General features: G+C 42.4%; 1 protein-coding gene across 1 annotated transcript in view; it reads right to left on the bottom strand.

Moving 5' to 3' along the window:
* The window catches only part of LOC120542727 (peroxisomal N(1)-acetyl-spermine/spermidine oxidase-like), an 85,385-nt gene that overhangs the window by 17,258 nt on the left and 44,811 nt on the right, over nucleotides 1-23,316 (bottom strand). The window contains exons 9-11 of the mRNA XM_039775365.1: nucleotides 13,339-13,451; nucleotides 12,592-12,752; nucleotides 2,285-2,491 (exon numbers count right to left, since the gene is read on the bottom strand). Of these exons, the coding sequence (XP_039631299.1) occupies nucleotides 2,327-2,491; nucleotides 12,592-12,752; nucleotides 13,339-13,451 (439 nt within the window). The 3' untranslated portion in view covers nucleotides 2,285-2,326. The remainder of the gene's footprint in view (nucleotides 1-2,284; nucleotides 2,492-12,591; nucleotides 12,753-13,338; nucleotides 13,452-23,316) is intronic.

The following is a 23,316-nucleotide window of genomic DNA, read 5'->3' as shown; positions in this document are numbered from 1 at the left end:
TAACGGGTAAAAGTGGGCGGAGCCGAATGCGCTGAGCGGTGAAGTGCAAAGTCGGAGGCGCGCGAAGTCCGGCTGGGGTTCACGACGCGGGGACGCGGCCATCCGAGTAACAGCTCCTTAATTTGAGTGTGTGGCCTCGTAAAAATAAATAAATAAATGAATAAATACGACCAAACTGAAGTGATCCAAATTTGCCATCAGCACTGCAAAGAATGCATTTCCGACACCGTGAAAACGTATAAGAAACAGAACACTGCACTAACAAAAAAGTCGGCGAACATCTTAGAAGAAAGAATGCATAGGTGAATGGATATTGAAATTATTTTAAAAAGTTACAATTACCCCCGGGGAAAAAGTAATGTAGCCTACTGTCTATACTCTTAAAAATAATAGTTCTTTAATGGCAATTTATGGTTATTTACTGGGTTGTGGGCGGCACGGTGGCGCAGTGGTAGCGCTGCTGCCTCGCAGTAAGGAGACCTGGGTTCGCTTCCCGGGTCCTCCCTGCGTGAAGTTTTCATGTTCTCCCCGTGTCTGCTTCCTCCCACTGCCCAAAGACATGCAGGTTAGGTGCACTGGCGATCATAAAATGTCCCTAGTGTGTGCTAGGTGTGTGTGCCCTACTGTGGGCTGGCACCCTGCCCGGGATTTTGTTCCTGCCTTACGCCCGGTTGGCTGGGATTGATTGCCATCTCAGCACATCGATTATGTACGATATCATCACAGAGAATTGCTTGCTGGATTACGAATGTAGCAGCCCTGGGTTTCAATAGAATCGACACGCAGAGAATCTCAGACTGGTAAAGAAACAGAACAAATGAAACAACATACAATTAATTGCATACCTCGCTCTGCTTACCAAGGGGTGCAGCAAATCTAAAGCTCATCGTACATCTGCCCCCGGGCGCAGCATCCAGGAGGCGCAGCACTGATGTTACGAAATTTTAGAATGAAATGTTTTCCATTCTTAAACGCACTAAAAAGTAAATAAAAAACATTCGCATACTCAGCCCATCACTCCATCTGTATGAGGATATCTTTTTATGTTTTTGTCTCTTTCTGATTTCGAAGCACGTACAAGTTCTATAAACCAAACAGACAGTAATTTATCCCTTCCACTACTCGAACATGCTTGACTCCCACCCATAAACATTTTTTGACGTTATTAAACAGGTCGCGCGACTGACATGAGGCTTTAGTGTATCATTGTCTAAGTTGTTGCAAACGCCATTTCTGTGTGCCAAGTGATTTGTGTTTATGTGTTTGATAGAAAATTGATTGGGCTGTGGTGAAGTATTCTAGTAGATGGCTGCAAAAGTCTAGACGTTTCCCCATCATATTTTCGTACGAATAAATTGTAAGTAATGCAGTTTTTATAAATATATAATTATTTTGCTTTATAATTTGCTATATACTTTCTTTGAAATCTTTTTGAAATGCGGAAAACAATTTTTTTCTTACAAAAACTAAATGACGGATTTAGATTTAAAAGAACACGAGGCGGCGTTATCATTTTCGGAGACTTGTATGAATTTTTTTTCTTAAAATACTATTATGTTAAAGACATTTTTTAAAATTGTCTTTCCCTTCCCCATTGCATTTTGGCAAACAGGAGGGTGAACGAAATCTTCAGTTGTCCCCGGGTGCTGAAAACCCGAGCTACGCCTCTGTCCACCACAGAGTCTCTTTGCAGTTTGCCGCATGCCCAGTATTGGCGAAGGTCTAAATCATATGAATTTTTGTGCATTTCAGTGTGGACAGTGGGTTTTTTTTGCTTAAAAACTATTTTTAAATGAAAATGTGAAAGTACAGTATGAATACAGTGTAGCCTAAATGACGACTGTGGCTCATAGATCTTATCTGTAGGGTTCCCAGATATCCCTGTGTCATAAAAACAGGCAGGCATCCTTTCTAATCTTAATTTTTCTCTTAACATAGCAGGCAGTGTGAAGTAGTGACCCCGAGGCAGTGAGCCAATATCCCACTGCTGACACTATATGGCCCTGAGCAAGTCACTTGACCTGCCTGTGCTCCAAATGGAAAAACAAAAGAAATGGAACCAATGGTATCTCAAATGTTGTAAGTCGGCCGACTTGGATGAAGGTGTCAGTCTAATAATACTTTAGGACCTCAACTGCTGCCAGTGTTGATCTTTTCTCTTATTTTTCTATGGGGTTGAACCCTGCCATATACTGACATAGTAAAATGAGCTGGCCATGCTTGATTATATTTATGTTATTCTCAGATTGAGCCCAAATCACAAATGCCAATAATTTCTACTTACTTTCCTGTGACAGGTTTTCAGTCCCATCAAGTGTCAGCCAAGTTACTGTGTACCTGGGGTTGCCTCTTCACTTTCAGCAGAAGCACCAGGGGTCTGGTAAAACTTCATGAGCCGTTCAGCCTCTCGCCATCCAGACATGAGGGCTCCCTGGACAGTGCTGTGTAAATTGCGACTTGTTCCTTCTCCAGCAAACAAGATCTGCAGTTTCTGGAAGCAAATCATTGAGAATTATTTCAAGGCAAAAAGTAAACAAGTGAGAAGATGTACACATGCATTCAGGTGCGTTTGGAGGGTCGAGTGACTGGTTTGAAAGCTAGACCATTTTTCCATTTTCTAGTTTCTTTGCTAAAGAGTTTATTATCACAATTTTGGTTATTACATAATTTTAGAACAGGGTGTGATAAAAGGTTTACGGCGATGCGATTTTAAATAAGGGTAATCAAATCCTGGAGCATGCAGGCTCCAAACAGGTGCGGGTGGGTCAAGAACATCGTAACAAACCCTGACTTCTAGAAGAGATGCCAACAGATTTGAATAGCGAAGAAACAGCTACAATAGAATCAGGCCAACACTGACACCTGAGTATTAACAATATAAACATAAATATAACATAAAAAAATTAAAATAGAATAGAATGCCTTTTATTGTCACTATACACATGTACAATGAGATTAAAAGCAGCTCCTTCAGCGCAGACACACACACACACACACACACACACACACACACATACATACATACATATACACATACATATACACATATATATATATATATATATATATATATATATATATATATATATATATAACACAACAAGTAAATAAACAAATGGTGCAAAAAGTTGCAAAAAAGTTCTGCGACGCTATATACATATGGAAAGAATAAATAACTATTGCACTACTGGGTTATTGCACATTATTTAAATACAGGAAAAAATAACAATTGCACTATTGGGTTATTGCACGTTATTTAAATATTGCACAATAATGATGACCATGTGTAGTGAGTAGTGGATGTTGGACCCGGAGAGTAATGATATTGTACAGTATACAGATATTGCACAGTTATTATCAGTACCATTTAGATATTGGATATTGCACAGTTGATGGACAGAAGGAAGTCCAGGGGTTGGGGGGTTAGGCTGTGTAGTCAGTGCATGTATGAGTTTAGAATGGTTCTGGCTTTTGGGAAAAACTGTTATTGAGTCTGTTTGTCCTTGTTGTGAGGGCAACAGGTCAAACAGATCAGAGCCAGGGTGGGAGCTGTCCTTGATGATGTTTTTTGCTCTGCTGAGGCAGCGGGAGGTGTAAATGTCCATCAGGTAGGGGAGAGGGCAGCCAAAGATCTTCTGTGCTGCCTTTACTAATCTCTGAAGCCTCTCCCTGTCTGCCAAGGTGCAGCTGCCGTACCATACTGTGATACAGTACGTCAGCAGGCTCTCAATGGAAGAGCAGTAGAAGATCAGAAGCAGGTTGGAGTTCAGGTTGTGCTTTCTGAGGACCCTCAGGAAGTGTAACCGCTGCTCAGCCTTCTTGATGACTGCTGTGATGTTGTCTGTCCAGGAGATGTCAGCAGAGATAAGTACTCTGAGAAACCAGAAGGTATGGACCCTCTCCACACACTCACTGTTGCTGTAAAAGGGGGGTAAGTCAATGCTGTGCCTCCTGATGTCAACAAGGATCTCCTTGGTTTTCCTGGTGTTCAGAGCCAGATTGTTCTTTGAACACCAGGCTGCCAACTTCAGGACCTCCTCTCTGTAAGCTGCCTTGTCTCCCTTTGAGAGGAGTCCGACCACTGTGGTGTCGTCAGCAAACTTGGCAATGAGGTTGTTGTTGTGGGCTGGACTGCAGTCGTGGGTGTAGAGACAGTACAGGATGGGGCTCAGCACACAGCCTTGTGGGGTACCGGTGTTCAGTGTGCGAATGGAAGAGAGGTGGGGGCCGAGTCGCACAGTCTGGAGCCGGTCGGTAAGAAAGTCTTTTATCCAGACACGTGAGAGGGGGGATGCCAAGAGTGACTAGTTTGGTGATGAGAATGTCAGGAATGATTGTATTAAAAGCTGAGCTATAATCCACAAAGACCATCCGGACATAGCTCTACTGCTGCTCCAGATGGCTCAGCACAGAGTGGAGAGCTACGGCGATGGTGTCTTCTGTGGATCTGTTCTCGCAATATGCAAATTGGTAGGGATCGAAGTCTTGGGGGAGATAGTCCTTGATGTGCTGGAGAACCAGTCTCTCGAAGCACTGCATGATTACCGGAGTGAGGGCCACAGGGCGATAATCATTTAGGCTTGTGATGGGAGACTTCTTCGGCACTGGTATGATTGTGGCTGATTTTAGGCAGGACTGAGTGACTGCCTGAGCTAGGGATAGGTTGAAGATTTTGGTGACGATAAGGGTTAGCTTGTGGGCACACGCTCTGAGCACCCTACCAGGCACACCATCTGGGCCGGCAGCCTTCTTGGAGTTCACCGCCAGGAGCACCCGTCTGACATCGTGCCCCTTTACAGTGAGTGGAGTGGTGCAGGAACCCGGTGAGGGTGGGAGCAGGAGAGTGTTGCTGTTGTTATGATTCAAAGTGACCAAAGCTGCGCACACAGATCTCCTGTTACATCACAGCCTCTGTAGTTTGTGATGTTTTGTATTCCCTGTCACACCTCCCATGTATTGTGGCAGGACAGGTAAGACTCTATGCTCCTCTTATGGTCCGTCTTGGCTTTTTTAATTCCACTTTTCAGAGCGGCTCAGGCAGCTCTGTACGGAGCTCTGTTACCTGACCTGAAGGCAGCGTCGTGGGCTCTGAGGAGTGTACGGACCTGGCTGGTCATCCAGGGTTTCTGGTTTGGGAAAACCTGAATGTTTTTGTCCACAGTCACATTTCCGATGCAGAACCCGATATATATTCAGCAGAGAAATATATGCATATTCATTATTTACTATGTGCTGGCAAAGAAAGGTAATGACAAAAAGTAAAAATAGGACACCATGAACAAACCCCCTGGTGATATTTACAGTTCTGGAAAAGTCTTTACAGTAGGTGATGAAGGTGGATCTTGAAGTGAAATCACTGGTTAATGGTTGGAAGGATGTGGCGGAATACTCCCCTTTAGTAAACTGCTTCCTGGAACATGGAGATACAGGACACAGTCCTACCACCAGAGTACAGAAGGTAAATGGTCTTCTGAGGTGCACCTTTTCACAAAGACTGGGGGAAAAGAACCCACTGCCGTCCCTAAATCTGGTGGCCGTGCACAATCCTTCCCTGCTGTGAATGTCCAGTTGATAAATTGGTTTAGGTGCGGCTAAGGATCAAGTCGGTTAGAAAATGAATAAATCAAAAAAGTCCCTCCATATCGTTCGCTTCCGGGTTTTATGTGTACAATGCCTACAAACCCCAAACTACAAATCCCACAAGCCCCTCTGTATCCGTGTAAACTTAGAACATCAGAACAATAGAACACTCTAGACGAGAACAGGCCATTCAGCCCAACAAAGCTCGCCAGTCCTATCCACTTATTTCCTCCAAGAAAACATCAAGTCGAGTTTTGAAAGTCCCTAACGTCTTACTGTCTACAACACTACTTGGTAGCTTATTCCAAGTGTCTATTGTTCTTTGTGTAAAGAAAAACTTCCTAATGTTTGTGCGAAATTTACCCTTAACAAGTTTCCAACTGTGTCCCCGTGTAATTGATGAACTCATTTTAAAATACAAGTCTCGATCCACTGTACTAATTCCCTTCATAATTTTAAACACTTCAGTCAGGTCACCTCTTAATCTTATTTTGTTTAAACTGTAAAGGCTCAGCTCTTTTAATCTTTCCTCATAATTCAACCCCTGTAGCCCTGGAATCAGCCTAGTCACTCTTCTCTGGACCTTTTCTAGTGCTGCTATGTCCTTTTTGTAGCCTGGAGACCAAAACTGCACCCAGTACTCAAGATGAGGCCTCACCAGTGCATTATAAAGGTTGAGAAGACCCTCCTGGGACTTGTACTCCACAGATCGTGCTATATAACCTAACATTCTGTTAGCCTTCTTAATGGCTTCTGAACACTGTTGGGAAGTTGATAGCTTAGAGTCCACTTTGACTCCTCAATCCTTCTCATATGGTGTACTCTCGATTTTCCGACCACCCATTGTGTATTCAAACCTAATATTTTAACTTCCTATGTGTAATACTTTACATTTACTGACATTAAATTTCATCTGCCACAAATCTGCCCAAGCCTGTATGCTATCCAAGTCCTTCTGTGATGATATAACGGATTCCAAATTATCTGCTAATCCACCTATCTTGGTATCATCTGCAAACTTAACCAGCTTGTTACTTATATTCCTATCTAAATCATTTATATATATTAAAAATAGCAACGGCCCTAGCACTGACCCCTGTGGAGCACCACTCTTAACATCAGCCAGTTCTGATTAGGTTCCTCGCACCATCACCCTCTGCTTCCTGTGTCTGAGCCAATTCTGCACCCATCTTAAAAACTTGTTTAAAGACACCATACAGGTTAAATTTCGTTATAGCGAATATCAAAGTAATTAAATTTTCACAATGCTGAATACTTTTTGTGGGCCCAGACAAATGTTTATAGATCATAATGTTAAATGAATCTCATTTTAACCAAATGTAAACTTTTTTTGACCAAAAATGGCCACTGATGATGATAATGCGATGCAAAAAATACTTTATATTGCTCCTACACTTTCCACGCCAAGTCTTCGGAACCCTGTAACAGATTGTCTCAAAGAGAGAGAGAGACACACACACACACAAAATCTGTTGCGAAATTTCTGGTCTCAGGCAATCTTGGCGAGTGTGCAGGCGCAACGACATCATACATAATGGCGAATTCTGAGTCATTGCTCCACCGAGCGTCCGCCTGGGTAGTTGTATTGTGTACCGATACCGTACTGCTCAAGTTTCATAGCACTTCTCAAAGTTTTCTTTGAGATGAACAACAAAAAAAAAGTGAGAAACAGTGTCAATTTATGCAGAACGAAGAAATAACAACCCTGGAATAAGTTGATTCCGGAATAAAGAAAAACGACGTGGCAAAAGCATTTTGGAATCATGCCCTCATCTTCATCCAGCAACTCGTTTTCATTCTGTATTTTCATACCTGTATTTCTATTAAAAAAAGTTACATCTAACGTCAGGGTTCCGGAAAGTCTAGGAGCGGCATTGAGTATATTTTTCATCGCACAATTATCTTCGTGGCCATTTTTGGTTGAAAAAACGTTTGTTATACTGAGATTTACATTTCATTAAAACAAAATTCATTTAACATGATGTTCTATGAACAAGTTTGTCTGGGCCCACAAAAAGTATTCGTTATTCTGAAAATTTCGTTACTTCGGTATTTGCTATAACAGGATTTATTTAACCTGCAATTACATGTACTAGTAGTGTACATAATTGGTTTTTAATGCCATTTTACGGTACAATGATGGCTCCATATATCTTGGCAGACAAAGGATCATAAGTGAAAACAACAGGACTCAAGAAAAAGTTTATGAATGGGCATAATGTTTGAAGAATGGCGAAGAAAGCTCAATCTGGTTGACCATCAACAAACACGCACAAGCCCAGATCCAAATGGCAAATGGCTTCGTCAGAGAAGACCAACGGATTACATTGTCTGCTGCAGCTGCACATTTCGATGTCAGCTATGGATATGCACATGCCATAGTGCATGACGGCTTTGGGTACCGTAAAGTTTACTGATCTGCATGAGCCAACATCCTTCGGTAAACTTCACCAGGCTCATTCCTTCTGCTTAAAGAAATCTCGCTATGGCGCGTTGTTCAACAATGCTACAGTCATGCAGCGGAGCGTCCATGTTCACGTGACCTTGGCTTTAACTAGACTAATGGGTGCTGTGCTGTGTGCGTTTCAACTATCCATTGTAGAAGGAAAATTTTTTATTAGCATAAGAGAATAGCAAATTAACATATAGAGCCATAAAAAGTAGTTAAAAGCTTCTAAATCATTAGATTAAGCATAAACTAGAATGTTAAGCAAATAGTTAACTAAAAAAGCAGTTATATTGCATTATTTTTTAGGCTTACATTCAAATTTCCAAAGTAAGAAAATAACAGCTAATTGATTCACCGAGACCAGTTTTGGACAGGATAAAAGTTTGAGAACACCTGTGATTCAAGGCTAGGAAGAGATAAAGATGGCTCTGAAAGCAGCTGGGCTAATGAATCAGCAGAAAGGCAACTAAAGGCTTTTGCTATAAGCAGGGTCACGCTGACCTAATGCATGAAGAGAAAATCTTAGAAAATACAGGCATTAGCAAAAATATTATAAGAATATATTAGCAATTAACTTTAGTGTAGAAATTAAGACAAATCAAGCATGCCAAGCAATGATCAAATGAAAGCACATACTATACTTCTTTTTAATTAAAGCTTAAGCTTCAGGTCACTATTGTAAAAAGTTTGGAAGGCTTAAGAGAGGAAACGATGACAGGAAAACCCATATATGGAATTGAAGCCTTGGCTAGTTAGAGAAAATGGGAACAGCATAGAAAGATTACAAATTCCATAAGGGGGCCAGTGATAGGAAAAGTAAGGAGATAATAAGGGTTCCCATGGAAACTCAAAGTCTGGTTAGACAGGAGTAAAAGGGAGTCAGAGGAGGTGGGCAAAAGAGCTCATTAGAGCAAGGTCAGAAAAGATAGGAAATTACATAGGGTAGCCCAAAGATGGTAAAAGGAAGCCTTCCACGCAGTCTTAGACCTATCAAAATGAGCCAAACAGACACCAAGAGGAACAATGGACAGTAAATGATCGGGGCTCAATCTCATTCGGCCGAATTGGGTTGAGTCCGTGTGGTTGATTTATTGCAATAAAGCCTTAAAACTCTGTCTGTCTACCTCGAGTCCTAATAGCCTTTATTTTTAGGTAAAAAGCCTTCTGATGATGAATTTTTCGCCACGACACCATAAGCCAACGTGTTGTTTTACGTCAACTTTTGCCCATTGTCGTTACCACGTAATTTTCAAATTGCCTTTACTTTTTGATTTACCATCATATTATTTGTGGCCTTCAATAAAACTGAGCTCGACAGTCCTGCTGTAGGGCTACAAACAATAACATTTTAGCTATTAACATTTATTCTGTTTAATGACTTAACTCAACCAGCCTAAATAGGGCAACACCTATCATTAGATCTAAATACAGTAGAAAAGACATCTAGAGAAGAAATATAAAATGATAATGGGTATCCAGAGGGCATTGGAATGGCAGTATTACACAAAAACTGGCATGTCAGGGGGCCCAAAATTCTTACCATCTGCTCTAATGTTCAGCATCTTAGACTCAGTTGCTTTACTTTTTATGAGCGGCTCCAACAACCTTTGGGTTCCTGGTCCTGGGTCCTTCAGGAACGTTCAGGGATCCACGTATCAATTAACCAAACATGCATGTCTTTGAGATGTTGGAGGGAAACCCATAGATGCAAAGTGAATCAGTATATTCTACACCAGTAGTATCCAGACTGTGATTTGAACACAGGACTCTGGAGCTATGAGGCAGACGTGCTAACCACTACAACACCATGTCACCTTGAGCTTTAACAGTATTTATAAAAGCTTGTAACCAATATGACAGTTATATGCGCTACATATGTGAGTTTTTAAGGCTTCAACTCTTGTAGCTCTTTTGTTTTGGACGTTTTACAACATTAGAACAATATAGTCAAGAACAGGCCTTTTAGCCCAACAAAGCTCACCAGTCCTATCCACTTACTATTCCCAAAATAACTCAAGTCGAGTCCTGAAGGTCCCTGAAGTCCTCCTGTCCACCATACTACTTGGTCAATTATTCCATATGTCTGTGGATCTCTATGTGTGGAAAAGCTTCCTAATGTTTGTGTGAAATTTACCCTTCACAAGTTTCTAACTGTACCCCCATGTTCTTGATGAACTCATTTTAAAGTCACCATCTCAACCCACTGGACTAATTCCCTTCATAATTTCAAACACTTCAATTTGTGTCTCCTCTTAATCTCCTTTTACTTTTACTTAAGAGGCTCAGCTCTTTTAGTCTTTCTTCATAACTCGTCCCCTCTGGTCCTGGAATCAGCCGAGTTCAGGGCTCCCCAGCTCCGGTCCTGGAGAGCCACAGTGGCTGCAGGTTTTCATTCTAAAACCCTTTTCTTAATTTGTGACCTGTTTTTGCTGCTAATTAACTTCTTTTCAATTCATTTCAATTGACATTCGTTTGTAGGATGTATTCCCCTGAATTTCTTCATCGTTCCTCTGAATTGCTTCATTTCTTTCCTTAAATGGCACTCAAACAGAAATGAAATGTGAAGTAAGGGAGCCAACAGAAGACCAACTAAGTCAGGGCCTCAAACTCCAACCAATTTCACTCCAACCAGTTGCTTAATTAGGTGCCGAGTCTTGTTGTTAATAAAACCCGTTCTTTAATTCCATGGCTTGTTGTTGCTCTCACTGTGCAACAGCAGACATTTCTAAAATTGTTGATTTTTCTCTTTAAGAGCTCTGGTCAAATGTTTTGTGGACCTGAGCAGATCAACATTCCTGAGACCTTCATCTTTCTTTATTTTCAGATATTGTATGATGGACACCAGTTGTTTTGGCTCATTTTGTATCTCATTATTGTTTGGCTGCTAATTAAGGAAAATGAAACAATTAAGGAGTGAGTCTTCAAGACCAAATCAATTAAAATTAACTCAAAAGAAGTTAATTAGCAGCAAAAACAGGTCACTAATTAAGAAAAGTGTTAGAATGAAAACCAGCAGCCACTGGGGTCCTCCAGGATCAGAGTTGGGGAGCCCTGGCCTAGTTGCTCTTCACTGGACTCAGCACTGCTCCGCCCTTTATGTAGGCCAAAACTTCACCCAGTACTCCAGATGAGGCCTCACCAGTGCATGATGAAGTTTTAATAGAACCTCCTTGTACTCCACACATCATGTTGTTATATAACCTTAGGCTTCTGAACTCTATCTGGAAGTTGAAATTGTCGAGTCCACCTCGATGTCTGAATTCTTCTCATAAGGTGGACTTTCAATTTCCAGACCTCCAGTTGTGTATTCAAACCTCACATTTTTACTTCTTCAGTGCAACGCTTTACATTTAGTTACATTAGGTTTCATCTGCCCAAGCCTGTCTGTTGTCCTAGTCCCACTGTAATGATTCAACAGATTCGAAATTATCTGCCAGTCCACCTAGCCTGGCATCATCTGCAAACTTAACCACCTTGTCTTATGTATAAACGTCTACATGTGGAAGTGTGTGTGTCTGTCTGTCTGGCCTGGAAATGAGCGGTGGAGTTGGGGTAAGGGCTCTGCCTCCGAGGAAACAGAAAACTTGCTTAGCTGCTAATAACACAAGTGGGGCCAGCACGACGGCAAAGCGAAGCAGGAGAAAAGACAAAGTCGCTTAGCCGCTAATACACAAGCAAGGTGAGCACGATGGTAAAACAAATCAATAGGAATTCGCCAGACTAATACAGTAGAGCACTTTAAAACACTGCTGAAAACATATTAGTTTAACATGGTCTTTTTATAACTTCACTTTAACTTAATCCTGATACTCTGTATGTTCAGTTCATCATAATAACTATTCATGGTGGCTCTATAATCCACGCTGACCCCTACTCTCTCTACTGTTTCTTTTTCTGGTTTCTTTGTGGTGGTGGCACACCTACTCAAAGCATCATGATGCTCCAACAATGATGGATGGATTAAAAGGCAGAAGTCTACGTGACCATCATCATCAAGTCCTTCCGTGAGAACCCTAAATACAAAGAGGACTGTTTCATTTATGTAAGGTAGAATGCCCAGAGGGGACTGGGCAGTCTAATGGTCTGGAATCCCTACAGATTTTATTTTTTTCTCCAGCCGTCTGGAGTTTTTTTTGTTTTTTCTGTCCACCCTGGCCATTGGACCGTACTCTTGCTCTATGTTAATTAATGTTGACTTATTTTCTTTTCTTACTGTGTCTTTTATTTTTCTGTTCTTCATTATGTAAAGCACTTTGAGCTACTGTTTGTATGAAAATGTGCTATATAAATAAATGTTGTTGTTGTTGAATCCTCCTAGGAGAGAGATGCCCAGAGTAGTTCCTTTCAATTGCCTGACACCTCTACATTTCAATTCTTTTCTGACGATTTCAACAGATTCTAAGACCCCGGGTTTTTTACATCACAGACTTACACAGCCAGTTACTTATAATTAATCACACTGCACCATCTCTTCTGCCTTAATGCCTCTTCACATTTTATGAAGACTTCTAAATTTCCACCACTTCTTAGTTTTTACTCACCTGCGTGGACAGGCTCTTGTCCTTAGGTAAAGGCTCAGCCAGTATATCAAACTGCGAGCCTTTTGCTCCCACGGTTCTGTATGTATATGCACCGCGGGTGTATGGGTTGGAGTGCCACTTAGTGTAGAAAACCTTTTTGGGATGTGGTATGGAAGGGTTACCTATTGGGAAAACAAACACAAATTAGCACACTGGATTAATTCTGGGATTTCATATGCTTTGAGAAGACAGCTTCACTTGCACACCTCGGGGCACGAAGACTATAACCACCATTTCATCAACAAGGGGATGTAAAGAATGAAATAAGTGAGAAGGAGGCACTATGTGTTTATGAGCCCCACAGGGCCATGGAATCCATGACGCTAAAACAAGAGGAAGACAAAGCAGAAAGGATATGGGCCACTAATGATTAGGTGCGGAGGGCCCATGGCACAGTGTTCAGGATAAACAACACATCTGGGGCACACATGCACTGCTTCTTGCTGTTTTTAGAAGCGTCACTTGCCTTTCAGAAATTGTACTAATTGGATGGTAAATGATATATGGGGCAATAACTCTTGATAATTCCTCGCAGTAATTTGTGAAGTTTATTGATTATGCATCATTGTCACTTGAAAGATGGGAAATTATGAGATTAACCATTCTCTCCACTAAAAATGTGTCAGTGTTATCCAAGGACATGTTGTTAACAGCGCACATGAACAGAAGCCATGGCATCAAACAGAACATGCAAATGGTGGTTTATACCTAAGATCTCCCGGAAATTCTGAGTGATGTTTAAAGCCAGCTCCTCTTCACTCTGGGTCTCCATATATTCAGCTGCTCTTCCGGCTACCATGCCGATCAGTGAATGGTTAAACCTGAATAACCAAAGAAAGACAAAATGAACAGTAGGAGGGCATGAGGGGGCAGTACCAGCTATGAACCAGCCAGCCAATCACATCACAGGACTTGACATCTTAAGACAAATGCATCCACTTGTTGAAACATATTTAATCTAGTGATGCAGAAGTGTTCCTCTTGGTGTCGTGATTGTGTCATGAGACTTGCTTTTTCTTGTCTTTTGTCATTTCTTTATATAATTCCTGCATAGGAATTATGTGTTTTTTCAAATATTATTTAATTACATCTCTATGATGGGGACACCGTTAAAACCACCATTTTGTTTTATTGCAATTGCTGCCATGTTTTGGTCCTTTGCTTTCATGGGCACTGCTATCATCATTAGATCATATGACAGTGTTGTGAAGTTATTTTTAGACACCCACCAAACTAATATTTACTAGGAAACATTTGGACCTATGGTCCTCATTGAAGGGTGATTCATGCACTTCCAAAGAAATACAGCAACCCAGGTCACTCTACCAAGGGTGCTGCCACCTTTCTCTATATAATTATACTAGCGGATACCCACAGCTCCACCCACGTAATAGTGAAACAGGACAAACTTAAAAAAAAATAAATAAAAAGTAATTCTGGCCAATTCTGGCTCAGCTCTGACTGGAGAGCGTCCCCTGCATGGGGAGAAAAGCACATGGCCGTGATATCTCTGGCAATCAGCAGCTACCCTCTAAAACACATGTAGCTCTGATCTCTCTCTCAAAAACGTCAAATGTTACTCCTTAACAGTCTGTAGATGATAATGTCTGCTGAACAAACCGGTATCGCTAGCTAAGTGGAGGCAAGGTGAGCTCCAACACAGAGGTACAGCGGCTCGAATGGGGGCTGGCACAGGAGTGAGGAGGCCCCCCCCCCTCGCCACTGCCCCCTCCTCTTGGCCCGCAGTTTCCCTCTCAGATTCATGCAAATAAATTGGTACTGCAAGCGAACTATGATAGTTAGTGTGATGAGAGAAGTCACAAAATCAACTGAAATGTTCAAGCAAATTACAGAAAAAAACCCGATCTAAATCCGTTAAGTAGTTGCCACATCTTGTCTTTTCCGCTTGTGTTGTGAAGAGGGGGGCTGAACGCAGCTCAAGGAGATGTGGTCGCTCCTCCGAAACCCTCTCTTAAAATGGTGATACAATGGGAAACAAATACAGTGATCAGCTGCTGGCTTGCTGTTGCCGTGCCGCGTGATCTGCACGTGCTGCTCTTTCTTCTTCGCTTAGTTGTTGACGTGTCATCTAGAAAGAGCGGAGAGCATAGGACATGTGTCTAATAAAAGCCTTTACATGACTGAGAGTTTATATGTCCGTGATCTTATTTAAAAATAGTTGCAAGTAGGGCGTGACTTGAAAGAATCTCATGTTAAAAGTCCACGTGAGAATGTCCAGGGACAACAACAATCTCATCATTTAATTCTCGCGGATACGCCTCTTCATTGGGTACAAACACTACTTTTCCCTGATGGCAACACAAATTAGATGATCTACAAGTCTCCGACTAAAAGTTTAAATCCAAACAATATATTTGATCTCTTTTCGCTGTTCCATTATTTCACTGAGTAATAATTTACATTTGTTTGCACTAATGCGAGACTTTTGAATTTTCGTACTTCCATTATCTCTAACCTGCTCTGCATGTGTATCGCACTAGCATTTTTGAATTCTTTACGATGGTCTACTTTGTCATCCTCACTTTTTTTTTCCTTTTATTTCCGGCCCCGGGTGTGGTTAAATGTCTTGGCAAAAAGTCTCGTGTTGTGGGATGTGAAAGTGTCTTCGAGAAAAACACGTATTGTATCCATTTTTTTTATAATACAGAGGTATAAATATATATAGTTAAGAAGTTGATTTATATATATATACATTTATATATATATATATATAAACTGCTCACAAAAATTGAAGGAACACTTTGAAAACACATCAGATCTCAATGGGAAAAAGAAATCCTCCTGGATATCTATACTGATATAGACTGGGTAATGTGTTAGAACTAAAGGATGCCACATCGTTTGATGGAAATGAAAATGATCAACCTACAGAGCCCTGAATTCAAAGATGCCCCAAAAATCAGAGTGAAAAAATTATGTGGCAGGCTAGTCCATTTTGCCAAAATTTAATTGCAGCAACTGAAAATTGTACGCAGCACTTTGTATGGCCCCTGTGTTCTTGTATACATGCCTGACAACATCGGTGCATGCTTCTAATGAGATGACAGATGGTGTTGTGGGGGATCTCCACCCATATCTGGACCAGGACATCACTAAGCTCCTGGACAGTCTGAGGTGCAACCTGGTGGCATTGGATGGACCAAAACATAATGTCCCAGAGGTGTTCTATTGGATTTAGGTCAGGAAAGTGTGGTGGCCAGTCAATGGTATCAATTCCTTCATCCTCCAGGAACTGCCTGCATACTCTCACCACATGAGCCCAGAAATTGTCGTGCACCAGGAGCCACTGTACCAGCATAGGGTCTGACAATGGGGCCAAGGATTTCATCCTGATACCTAATGGCAGCCAAGGTGCCTTTGTCAAGCCTGTAGCGGTCTGTGTGACCCTCCATGGATATGCCTCCCCAGACAATCATTAACCCACCACCAAACTGCTCATGCTGAATGATGTTACAGGCAGCATAATGTTCTCCATGGCTTCTCCAGACCCTTTCACTTCTGTCACGTGCTCAGGGTGAACCTGCTCTCATCTGTAAAGCACAGGGCACCAGTGGTGCATCTGCCAATTCTGGTATTCTATGGCGAATGCCAATCGAGCTGCATGCTGCTGGGCAGTGAGCTCAGGGCCCATTAGAGGACATGGGGCCCTTGGGTCACCCTCATGAAGTCTTTCTGGTTGTTTGGTCAGAGACATTCACACCAGTGGCCTGCTGGAGGTCATTTTGTAGGGCTCTGGCAGTGCTCATCCTGTTCCTCCTTGCCCAAAGGAGCAGATAATGGTCCTACTGATGGGTTATGGACCTTCTATGGCCCTCTCCAGCTCTCCTAGAGTAACTGCTTGTCTCCTAGAATCTCCTCCATGCCCTTGAGACTGTGCAGGGAGACACAGCAAACCTTCTGGCAATGACACGTATTGATGTGCCATCCTGGAGAAGTTGGACTACCTGTGCAACCTCTGTAGGGTCCAGGTATCGCCTCATGCTACTAGTAGTGACACTGACTGTAGCCAAATGCAAAACTAGTGAAGAAACAGTCAGAAAAGATGAGGAGGGAAAAATGTCAGTGGCCTCCACCTGTTAAACCATTCCTGTTTTGGGGGTCATCTCATTGTTGCCCCTCTAGTGCATCTGTTGTTAATTTCAATAACACCACAGCAGCTGAAACTGATTAACAACCCCCTCTGCTACTTAACTGACCAGATTAATATCCCATAAGTTTCATTGACTTTATGCTATACTCTGATTAAAAAGTGTTCCTTTAATTCTTTTGAGCAATATATATATATATACACACACATACATTATATACACACACACATATATACATTACTCACACACATATTCCGGGGGAGCAACCATGGGCTTCTCAGTACCTCCCCTGGGACGCTTGGTGGCAGCCCCCCTGTCTGATGTTGGTGCCTCAGTTTACCGCAGGGCTCCATTGGAGATGGATTTCTCCACAGCCCTGTTGGGATCTGGGGTGGCCGCCAGGGGGTGCTGCATGGGCATGAGGCAGCCCGGACAACTTTATAGCCCCGCCCAGAAGTGCAATTAGAAACAGGTGATCAAGCACCTGGAGCACTTCTGGTGGGCTATAAAAAGGGCCAGCATCCACCACTCAGGAGCCAGAATCAGGAGGAAGAGGACGAGGTTGCCAAAGAGGAGGAGTGGTGGTGCAAAACAGGAGTGTTGTGGTGATTTGAAAGTGCTTGTTGGGACTGTGTTGTGGCTGGGGGGTTCACAGGGAAGACGTGCCCTACTGCTGAAGAAAAATCAAAGTCTCTGTGTGTTTTACACGTGCCTCTGTGTCAGGTCGGGTGCTATGTAGCGCCATTTTCACTATATATATTTTATCACGCATGAGTGCATAGGGAGCAGCTTAAGGATCCGATGCATACCGTGACATGTCGTGCCAGGGGACAATGGCGGGGTACTAATCTCTCTTTCTTTATTTCCTTAGAAAGAACGAAGCACCGCCGCTGTGAGTTTACCCGGACTCCTAAAGAAACCAGCCACTTCCGGGTTCCTTCTTTCCCTCTGGTCCCCTCCCGATGATGTCATTTCTCCCATCCACCACCACCACAGTTTCTTCCCAGCATCCCATTTGTTCATTTCCGTTCCCACCTCATAAATTGTTGGCCTGTTTTAATGGATAAATTTGCCATTTTCTCCCACCAATCTATGCTCAATAACCCATAATTGACAAAGTGAAAACAATTCAGTACAGAATGCACATAGAGGGGCACTTTAGCAGTAAATAAAATATTGACACACTCCAATTTTAGGACCACTCAAGTTTACCTTTCTTTCTGTTTGCATACATATGGAGCAACTGTTCTGTACATTTACATGCTTTGTCATGAGCTAGTGAAAGGCACTGTATACAATATAGGATGACTAGAAAACACAAGAAAACTCATCAAGCTGGTATACTACAATAAACTGCATGTAACTACCTAAACAGATGCACCCCTACCCAGCTCTGTTGTCCCAGGTAGTGCCTTTGGGCTCTCTGAATGTTCTCCCCGCGTCTGTCTGAATTTTTTTTTCTGCCATTTTCCTCTTACATCCTAAAGATGTGTAAGTCAGCCTGACTGATAAATTTTAACATTAGGAGTGTAGTATTTGACATGTATACATAAGTTGTGTAATTTGGGGGTTTTATACCAATGTTAGATTCATGCTTTGTGGTTTGTTCAGTTTTTTCTGCTGTTTAATTTTTCTTCATTTTTCTGATGCCATCTCACCTCCCATCAACTCAATGTAATCGTCACCAATGATGACATTGCAGGATGTGAGAAATATAAATAAGGAGGCGATTGCATACTGTCTCATTCCTTGGTGGTCATCCTAAAAGCCTCATTGAGGTGCATGGGGAAAGAAGGCTAGTCCGTCTGGTCCGGGCCCACAGAAAAGCTACTGTAGCACAAACTGCTGAAGACTCAGCCATAGTTACTGTGCCTATAAAAAGTACTTTTCTTCTAGGAAGTTTTCCCATTTTATTGTTCTACAACAGGGGGTCAGCAACCTTTCGGTAGTGTCACGCCGATCCTGTGTTAGAATGTTATTCTGCGCGCCGACATAATTCTACCAATTTTGTTATATATAGTATCAAAATTAGTCCGATTATAATGGGCTTTAAAAGTATATACTTTTGAAGCCCATTATAACCAGATCTTATATTAATCGCTCAATCAATATTTTAAAATACATTGGATCATATATGAAAAGAATGGTTTTGTCAAATTTTTTTTATAACCTCATTTGGCTACTTTATTTTTGGTTCCAATTATTTGACTAAAATAAGTCGTTTGTTTCTTAAATCCAGAAACAGCCCATTTTATAGCTTCACTTTTCTCATCAGAGTTTTTAAACGTGAACTGATGTTTAGTTTAATATCTTTGTACAACTGACGAATGACATACAACACTTTCACAGCATAACGCACACACAGCACGATCCTTTTGTTGTACAAATCCATATTCATTCATCCAAGAGTCTTGAAAAGAGCAAACATCAAGTTTTGGTCTTTTATGAGTCATTTTAGGGCAGTATATTACTTAATAATAACAAGGTTTGTTTTAATGTACCATGGCCTGCACTGAACACATGCTTTCACCTTTACATGTGAGTCACATGTGCAAAACATAGGTGGGGAAGCGGAGTGCGAACGCATGCGGTGTAATTAAAATATAATAACAAGAAGATGGTTTTAACTTACCGCGGCCTGCACTGAACACATGATTTCAATTTATGTTAGTCGCATGCGCAAAACGTAGGTGAGGGTGCGAATGTATGTGCTGTATACATCCATACAGTGCTCAGCATAAATGAGTACACCCCACTACATTTGTCAGAAAACCTTTAGTTTCCTTTCAGTATCAACATTTTCTATGAGATACTGTACTACAAAATACTCCCACAAATGTGGGCCATTGATTGCAAGCAAGATTTGTTAGTTTGCACACACAAAAAAGTGATTTTCCTAACAAATTCATTCAAGCCCATGTTGCAAAAATGAGTACACCCCAATTATAGTCTTAGGAGAAAAGCCACACTTAAGACTACAAAATTCTAATTAACAGGCATTCAACCACAGGTGAGTATAATGATTCATTTAAGAGGTGTCCAGCAGACAGCCGACTATAAAAGGGCATTACTTAACAAAGGAAAGCCCTTTCCATTTCATGCTGTCAGAAATGTCAAAAAATCTAAGAAAGGAAATCATTACTTTACACAAAAAAGGTGAGGGCTGCAAGAAGATCAGCAAAGCTTGACATATCCGTCAAAATACTGTAGCAAAAGTGATACAAAAATTTAAGAAAGATGGAAGTGCAACCATCTTACAGAGAAGTCCATCTCGACAGGAGCGTCTTCTGAGGAGAAGGGTTGAAGAAAATCGCCATGCAAGTTCACTGCAGTTAGCTAAAGCAGTATAAAGCCAAACTGGAGTGACCATTTCCAGTGACACCATATGGCGCACACTGCAGCGGAATGGCATGCATGGGTATCGTCCACGAAGGAAGCCTCTCCTAATGCCCATGCACAAAAAAGCATGCCTAGAATTTGCTAGGGCCCATGCTGAAAAAGATGAAGACTACTGGGACTCTATACTCTGGAGTGATGAGACAAATATTACTGTTTTTGGAACTAATGGTTTCAAAACTGTATGGCGTCGTAAGGTGAGGATTTCAAAGAAAAATGCATGGTGCCTACAGTGAAACATGGTGGTGGCAGTGTGCTTATGTGGGGCTGCATGAGTGCTGCTGGTGTTGGGGAGCTGCATTTCATTGATGGTATCATGAACTCAACAATGTACTGCTCTATACTGAAGGAGACGATGCTGCCATCACTCCGTGCACTTGGTCATCGTGCACTTTTCCAACATGACAATGATCCAAAACACACATCTAAAGCTACTGTTGCATTTCTGAAGAACAACAGGGTGAAGGTGATTGAATGGCCAAGTATGTCTTATGATCTGAACCCAATCGAACACCTGTGGGGAATTCTGAAGCGACAAGTTGAGCAGCACTCTCCATCCAGCATCCAGGCTCTAAAAGAGGTTATTCTTGAAGAATGGAAAAAGATAGATGTTGCACTATGTCGCCAACTTGTTCATTCCATGCCTAGAAGACTTGGTGCTGTCCTTACAAATCACGGTGGTCATACAAAATACTAGATGTAGTAGTTTTTTTTGCGGGGTGTATTCATTTTTGCTTCAACCAATTTGAGTAAAACTAAAGAGTTTGTGATCTAAGTTATATTATTAACCTTAATTTCATGTTATGGAGTTAAGTGTTCAATAAAACTCAGCCTTTTGAAAATTCTGGAAATTGTTCTTTTGTTCATTGAGCTACTGATTAAATTTGTACTTTTTAAAAGGGGTGTACTCATTTATGCTGAGCAATGTATATATATATATATATATATATATATATATATATATATATATATATATATATATATATATATATATATATATATATATATACCATATACCATATTGACAGACAAAAAAAATAATTTTTGGAATTGTTGCAGATTTATTAAAAAAGAAAAACTGAAATATCACATGATCCTAAGTATTCAGACCCTTTGCTATATAGTGGAGGACTGCCGGCTTCCCATGCTGGTCCACACCCCCAGGCCGCCAGGAGGAGCTCTCCCGACAGCAGGATCGTGCCCCGAGTTCCAGCAGGGCCTTATGTAGTGTTTTTACACAGCCCTGCTGGATACCTTGGGGACCACCGGGAATCGCTGTAGGGGGGCTCATGGGCTCTTGTGTGCCCTATAACCCGGGAGTACGTCATGGTCATTGGACGCCACACTGGCGTAGTCGGCAGGATTCTCTGGCCGTCTGTTGGCAGGGGACCTGCATTCAAAATAAATTTCATGTGGGCAGACAACCCTCGGTGGATTCCCCAGCTTTTCACGGAAGTACAAACACCACCCGCTACTGAAAATGGTATGGCGGCGAGCGTCAGTCCAATCCGGAGGACGATGGGCAAGAAGAAGGTCAGTCCTAGCGGGTTGCAGGGCCTGACGGACGCCGGAATGACCTGGGCCTACCTGACCGGGAGCAAGGAAGACAGAGCGCTAATTCGGGCGGAACAAGCCCGGGTAGCGAAGAACTCGGGACACGGACAGCTGTCGAGCGCTTCGGGCTCCCTAGACAGTCCGGTGGTGCCGCCATCCGCTACGAAGGCAGCTGCAGGTAAAACGGCAAACGTTTCGAATTCATATATATCCTGTTTTGCAGACGCCTGCAGACAGATCATCAGCAGCGTCTCAGATACCTGCCTCACGGTCCGACAAAATGGCGGCAACTCCAAGAAGGCAAGTCGCGACGCAAGACAGCTAGAGACAGCCGCGATCGACGACAACAGACTGGTCACCCGCGGTGGATGCCGGGATGGTGAAGGTAACCCCGAGTCCTCCGATGAGGCTGGTCGTCCCCTGATGGGTCCGAGCCTCCTGGAAGGGAGGGGAAGGCGGCGAAGCGCCGCCGAAACAAGCTGCAACGGGCTGTGGCTGAAGGGTCTGCAGTCGTGAAGGACAACGCAGATCTCAGCCGGCTTGTAGTAGCCAGCCGTCCCTCTGAGGACTCCAAGTCCCAAGAGCCTTTGCGTGACCCAGCTGAACACGTGCCAGGAGGGGATGTGCTCATTGGTTCCCGGCCGGAGGGTAAGCAAAACGCGAAAGCGTTTAAAGGATAAAAGGATACACCGTTCCCCCAAGGTTCGCCGGGAGACATGGACAACGCAGCCAGGCTCTTGGAGGAGGACGTCCCTCGCGGGGCCGGACGCTCTGCCCCAGTTGTTGTCACTTTTGGGGGATGTAAGTGTGGAGGACTGCCGGCTTCCCATGCCGGTCCGCACCCCCAGGCAAGGAGGAGGAGCTCTCCCGACAGCAGGATCGTGCCCCGAGTTCCAGCAGGGCCTTATGGACTATGTAGTGTTTTCACACAGCCCTGCTCTTGTGTGCCCTATAACCCGGGAGTACGTCATGGTCATGTGACAGGAAGGAACGATGTGCTCCCGGGTTGATAAAAAAGGACTGTTTGCCCTGACCCGGAAGGAGTAAGGAACTGTGGACTGTTGGGACAGGAACACCTCCGGGTCAGGGGCTATAAAAGGACGGTGCCTCAGTCCAGACACTGAGCTGAGCTGGGAGGTAGAGGAGCAAAGTGTCTGGGCGAGGAGGAAAGAAAATTATAGAGTTTGTAGTATTGTAGTTAGTGGTTTGAATAAGTAGTGTGGAGGGTGCTTTGTGCACAGTGTTACTAAACAATAAAAAGTCTTGGACTTTTACCTGGTGTCTGGAGTTGTACCTGAGGGTTCAAGGGAGCACTAGCGCCCCCTACTGCCACTATATATATATATATATATATATATATATATATATATATATATATATATATATATATATATATATATATATATATATATATACACACACACACACACATACACACACACACTTTTTACTATACTTCAATTCAATCAGAGTGCCATTGAAAATCGTTATGCATGCTACACTTGCCACTTGGATCTACAACATTGAATCACAGTAGATTTAGTTTGGCTTTTTTAACACTGATCAACAGAGAAAGACTCTTTAATGTTAAAGTGAAAATATATGTCTGCAAAATGATTGAAATTAA

This window comes from Polypterus senegalus, chromosome 13, assembly GCF_016835505.1.
Source record: "Polypterus senegalus isolate Bchr_013 chromosome 13, ASM1683550v1, whole genome shotgun sequence".
Classification (NCBI taxonomy): domain Eukaryota; kingdom Metazoa; phylum Chordata; class Cladistia; order Polypteriformes; family Polypteridae; genus Polypterus; species Polypterus senegalus.
Note: the sequence above shows the minus strand (reverse complement) of the source record. Positions and strands in the feature narration are given on the sequence as shown.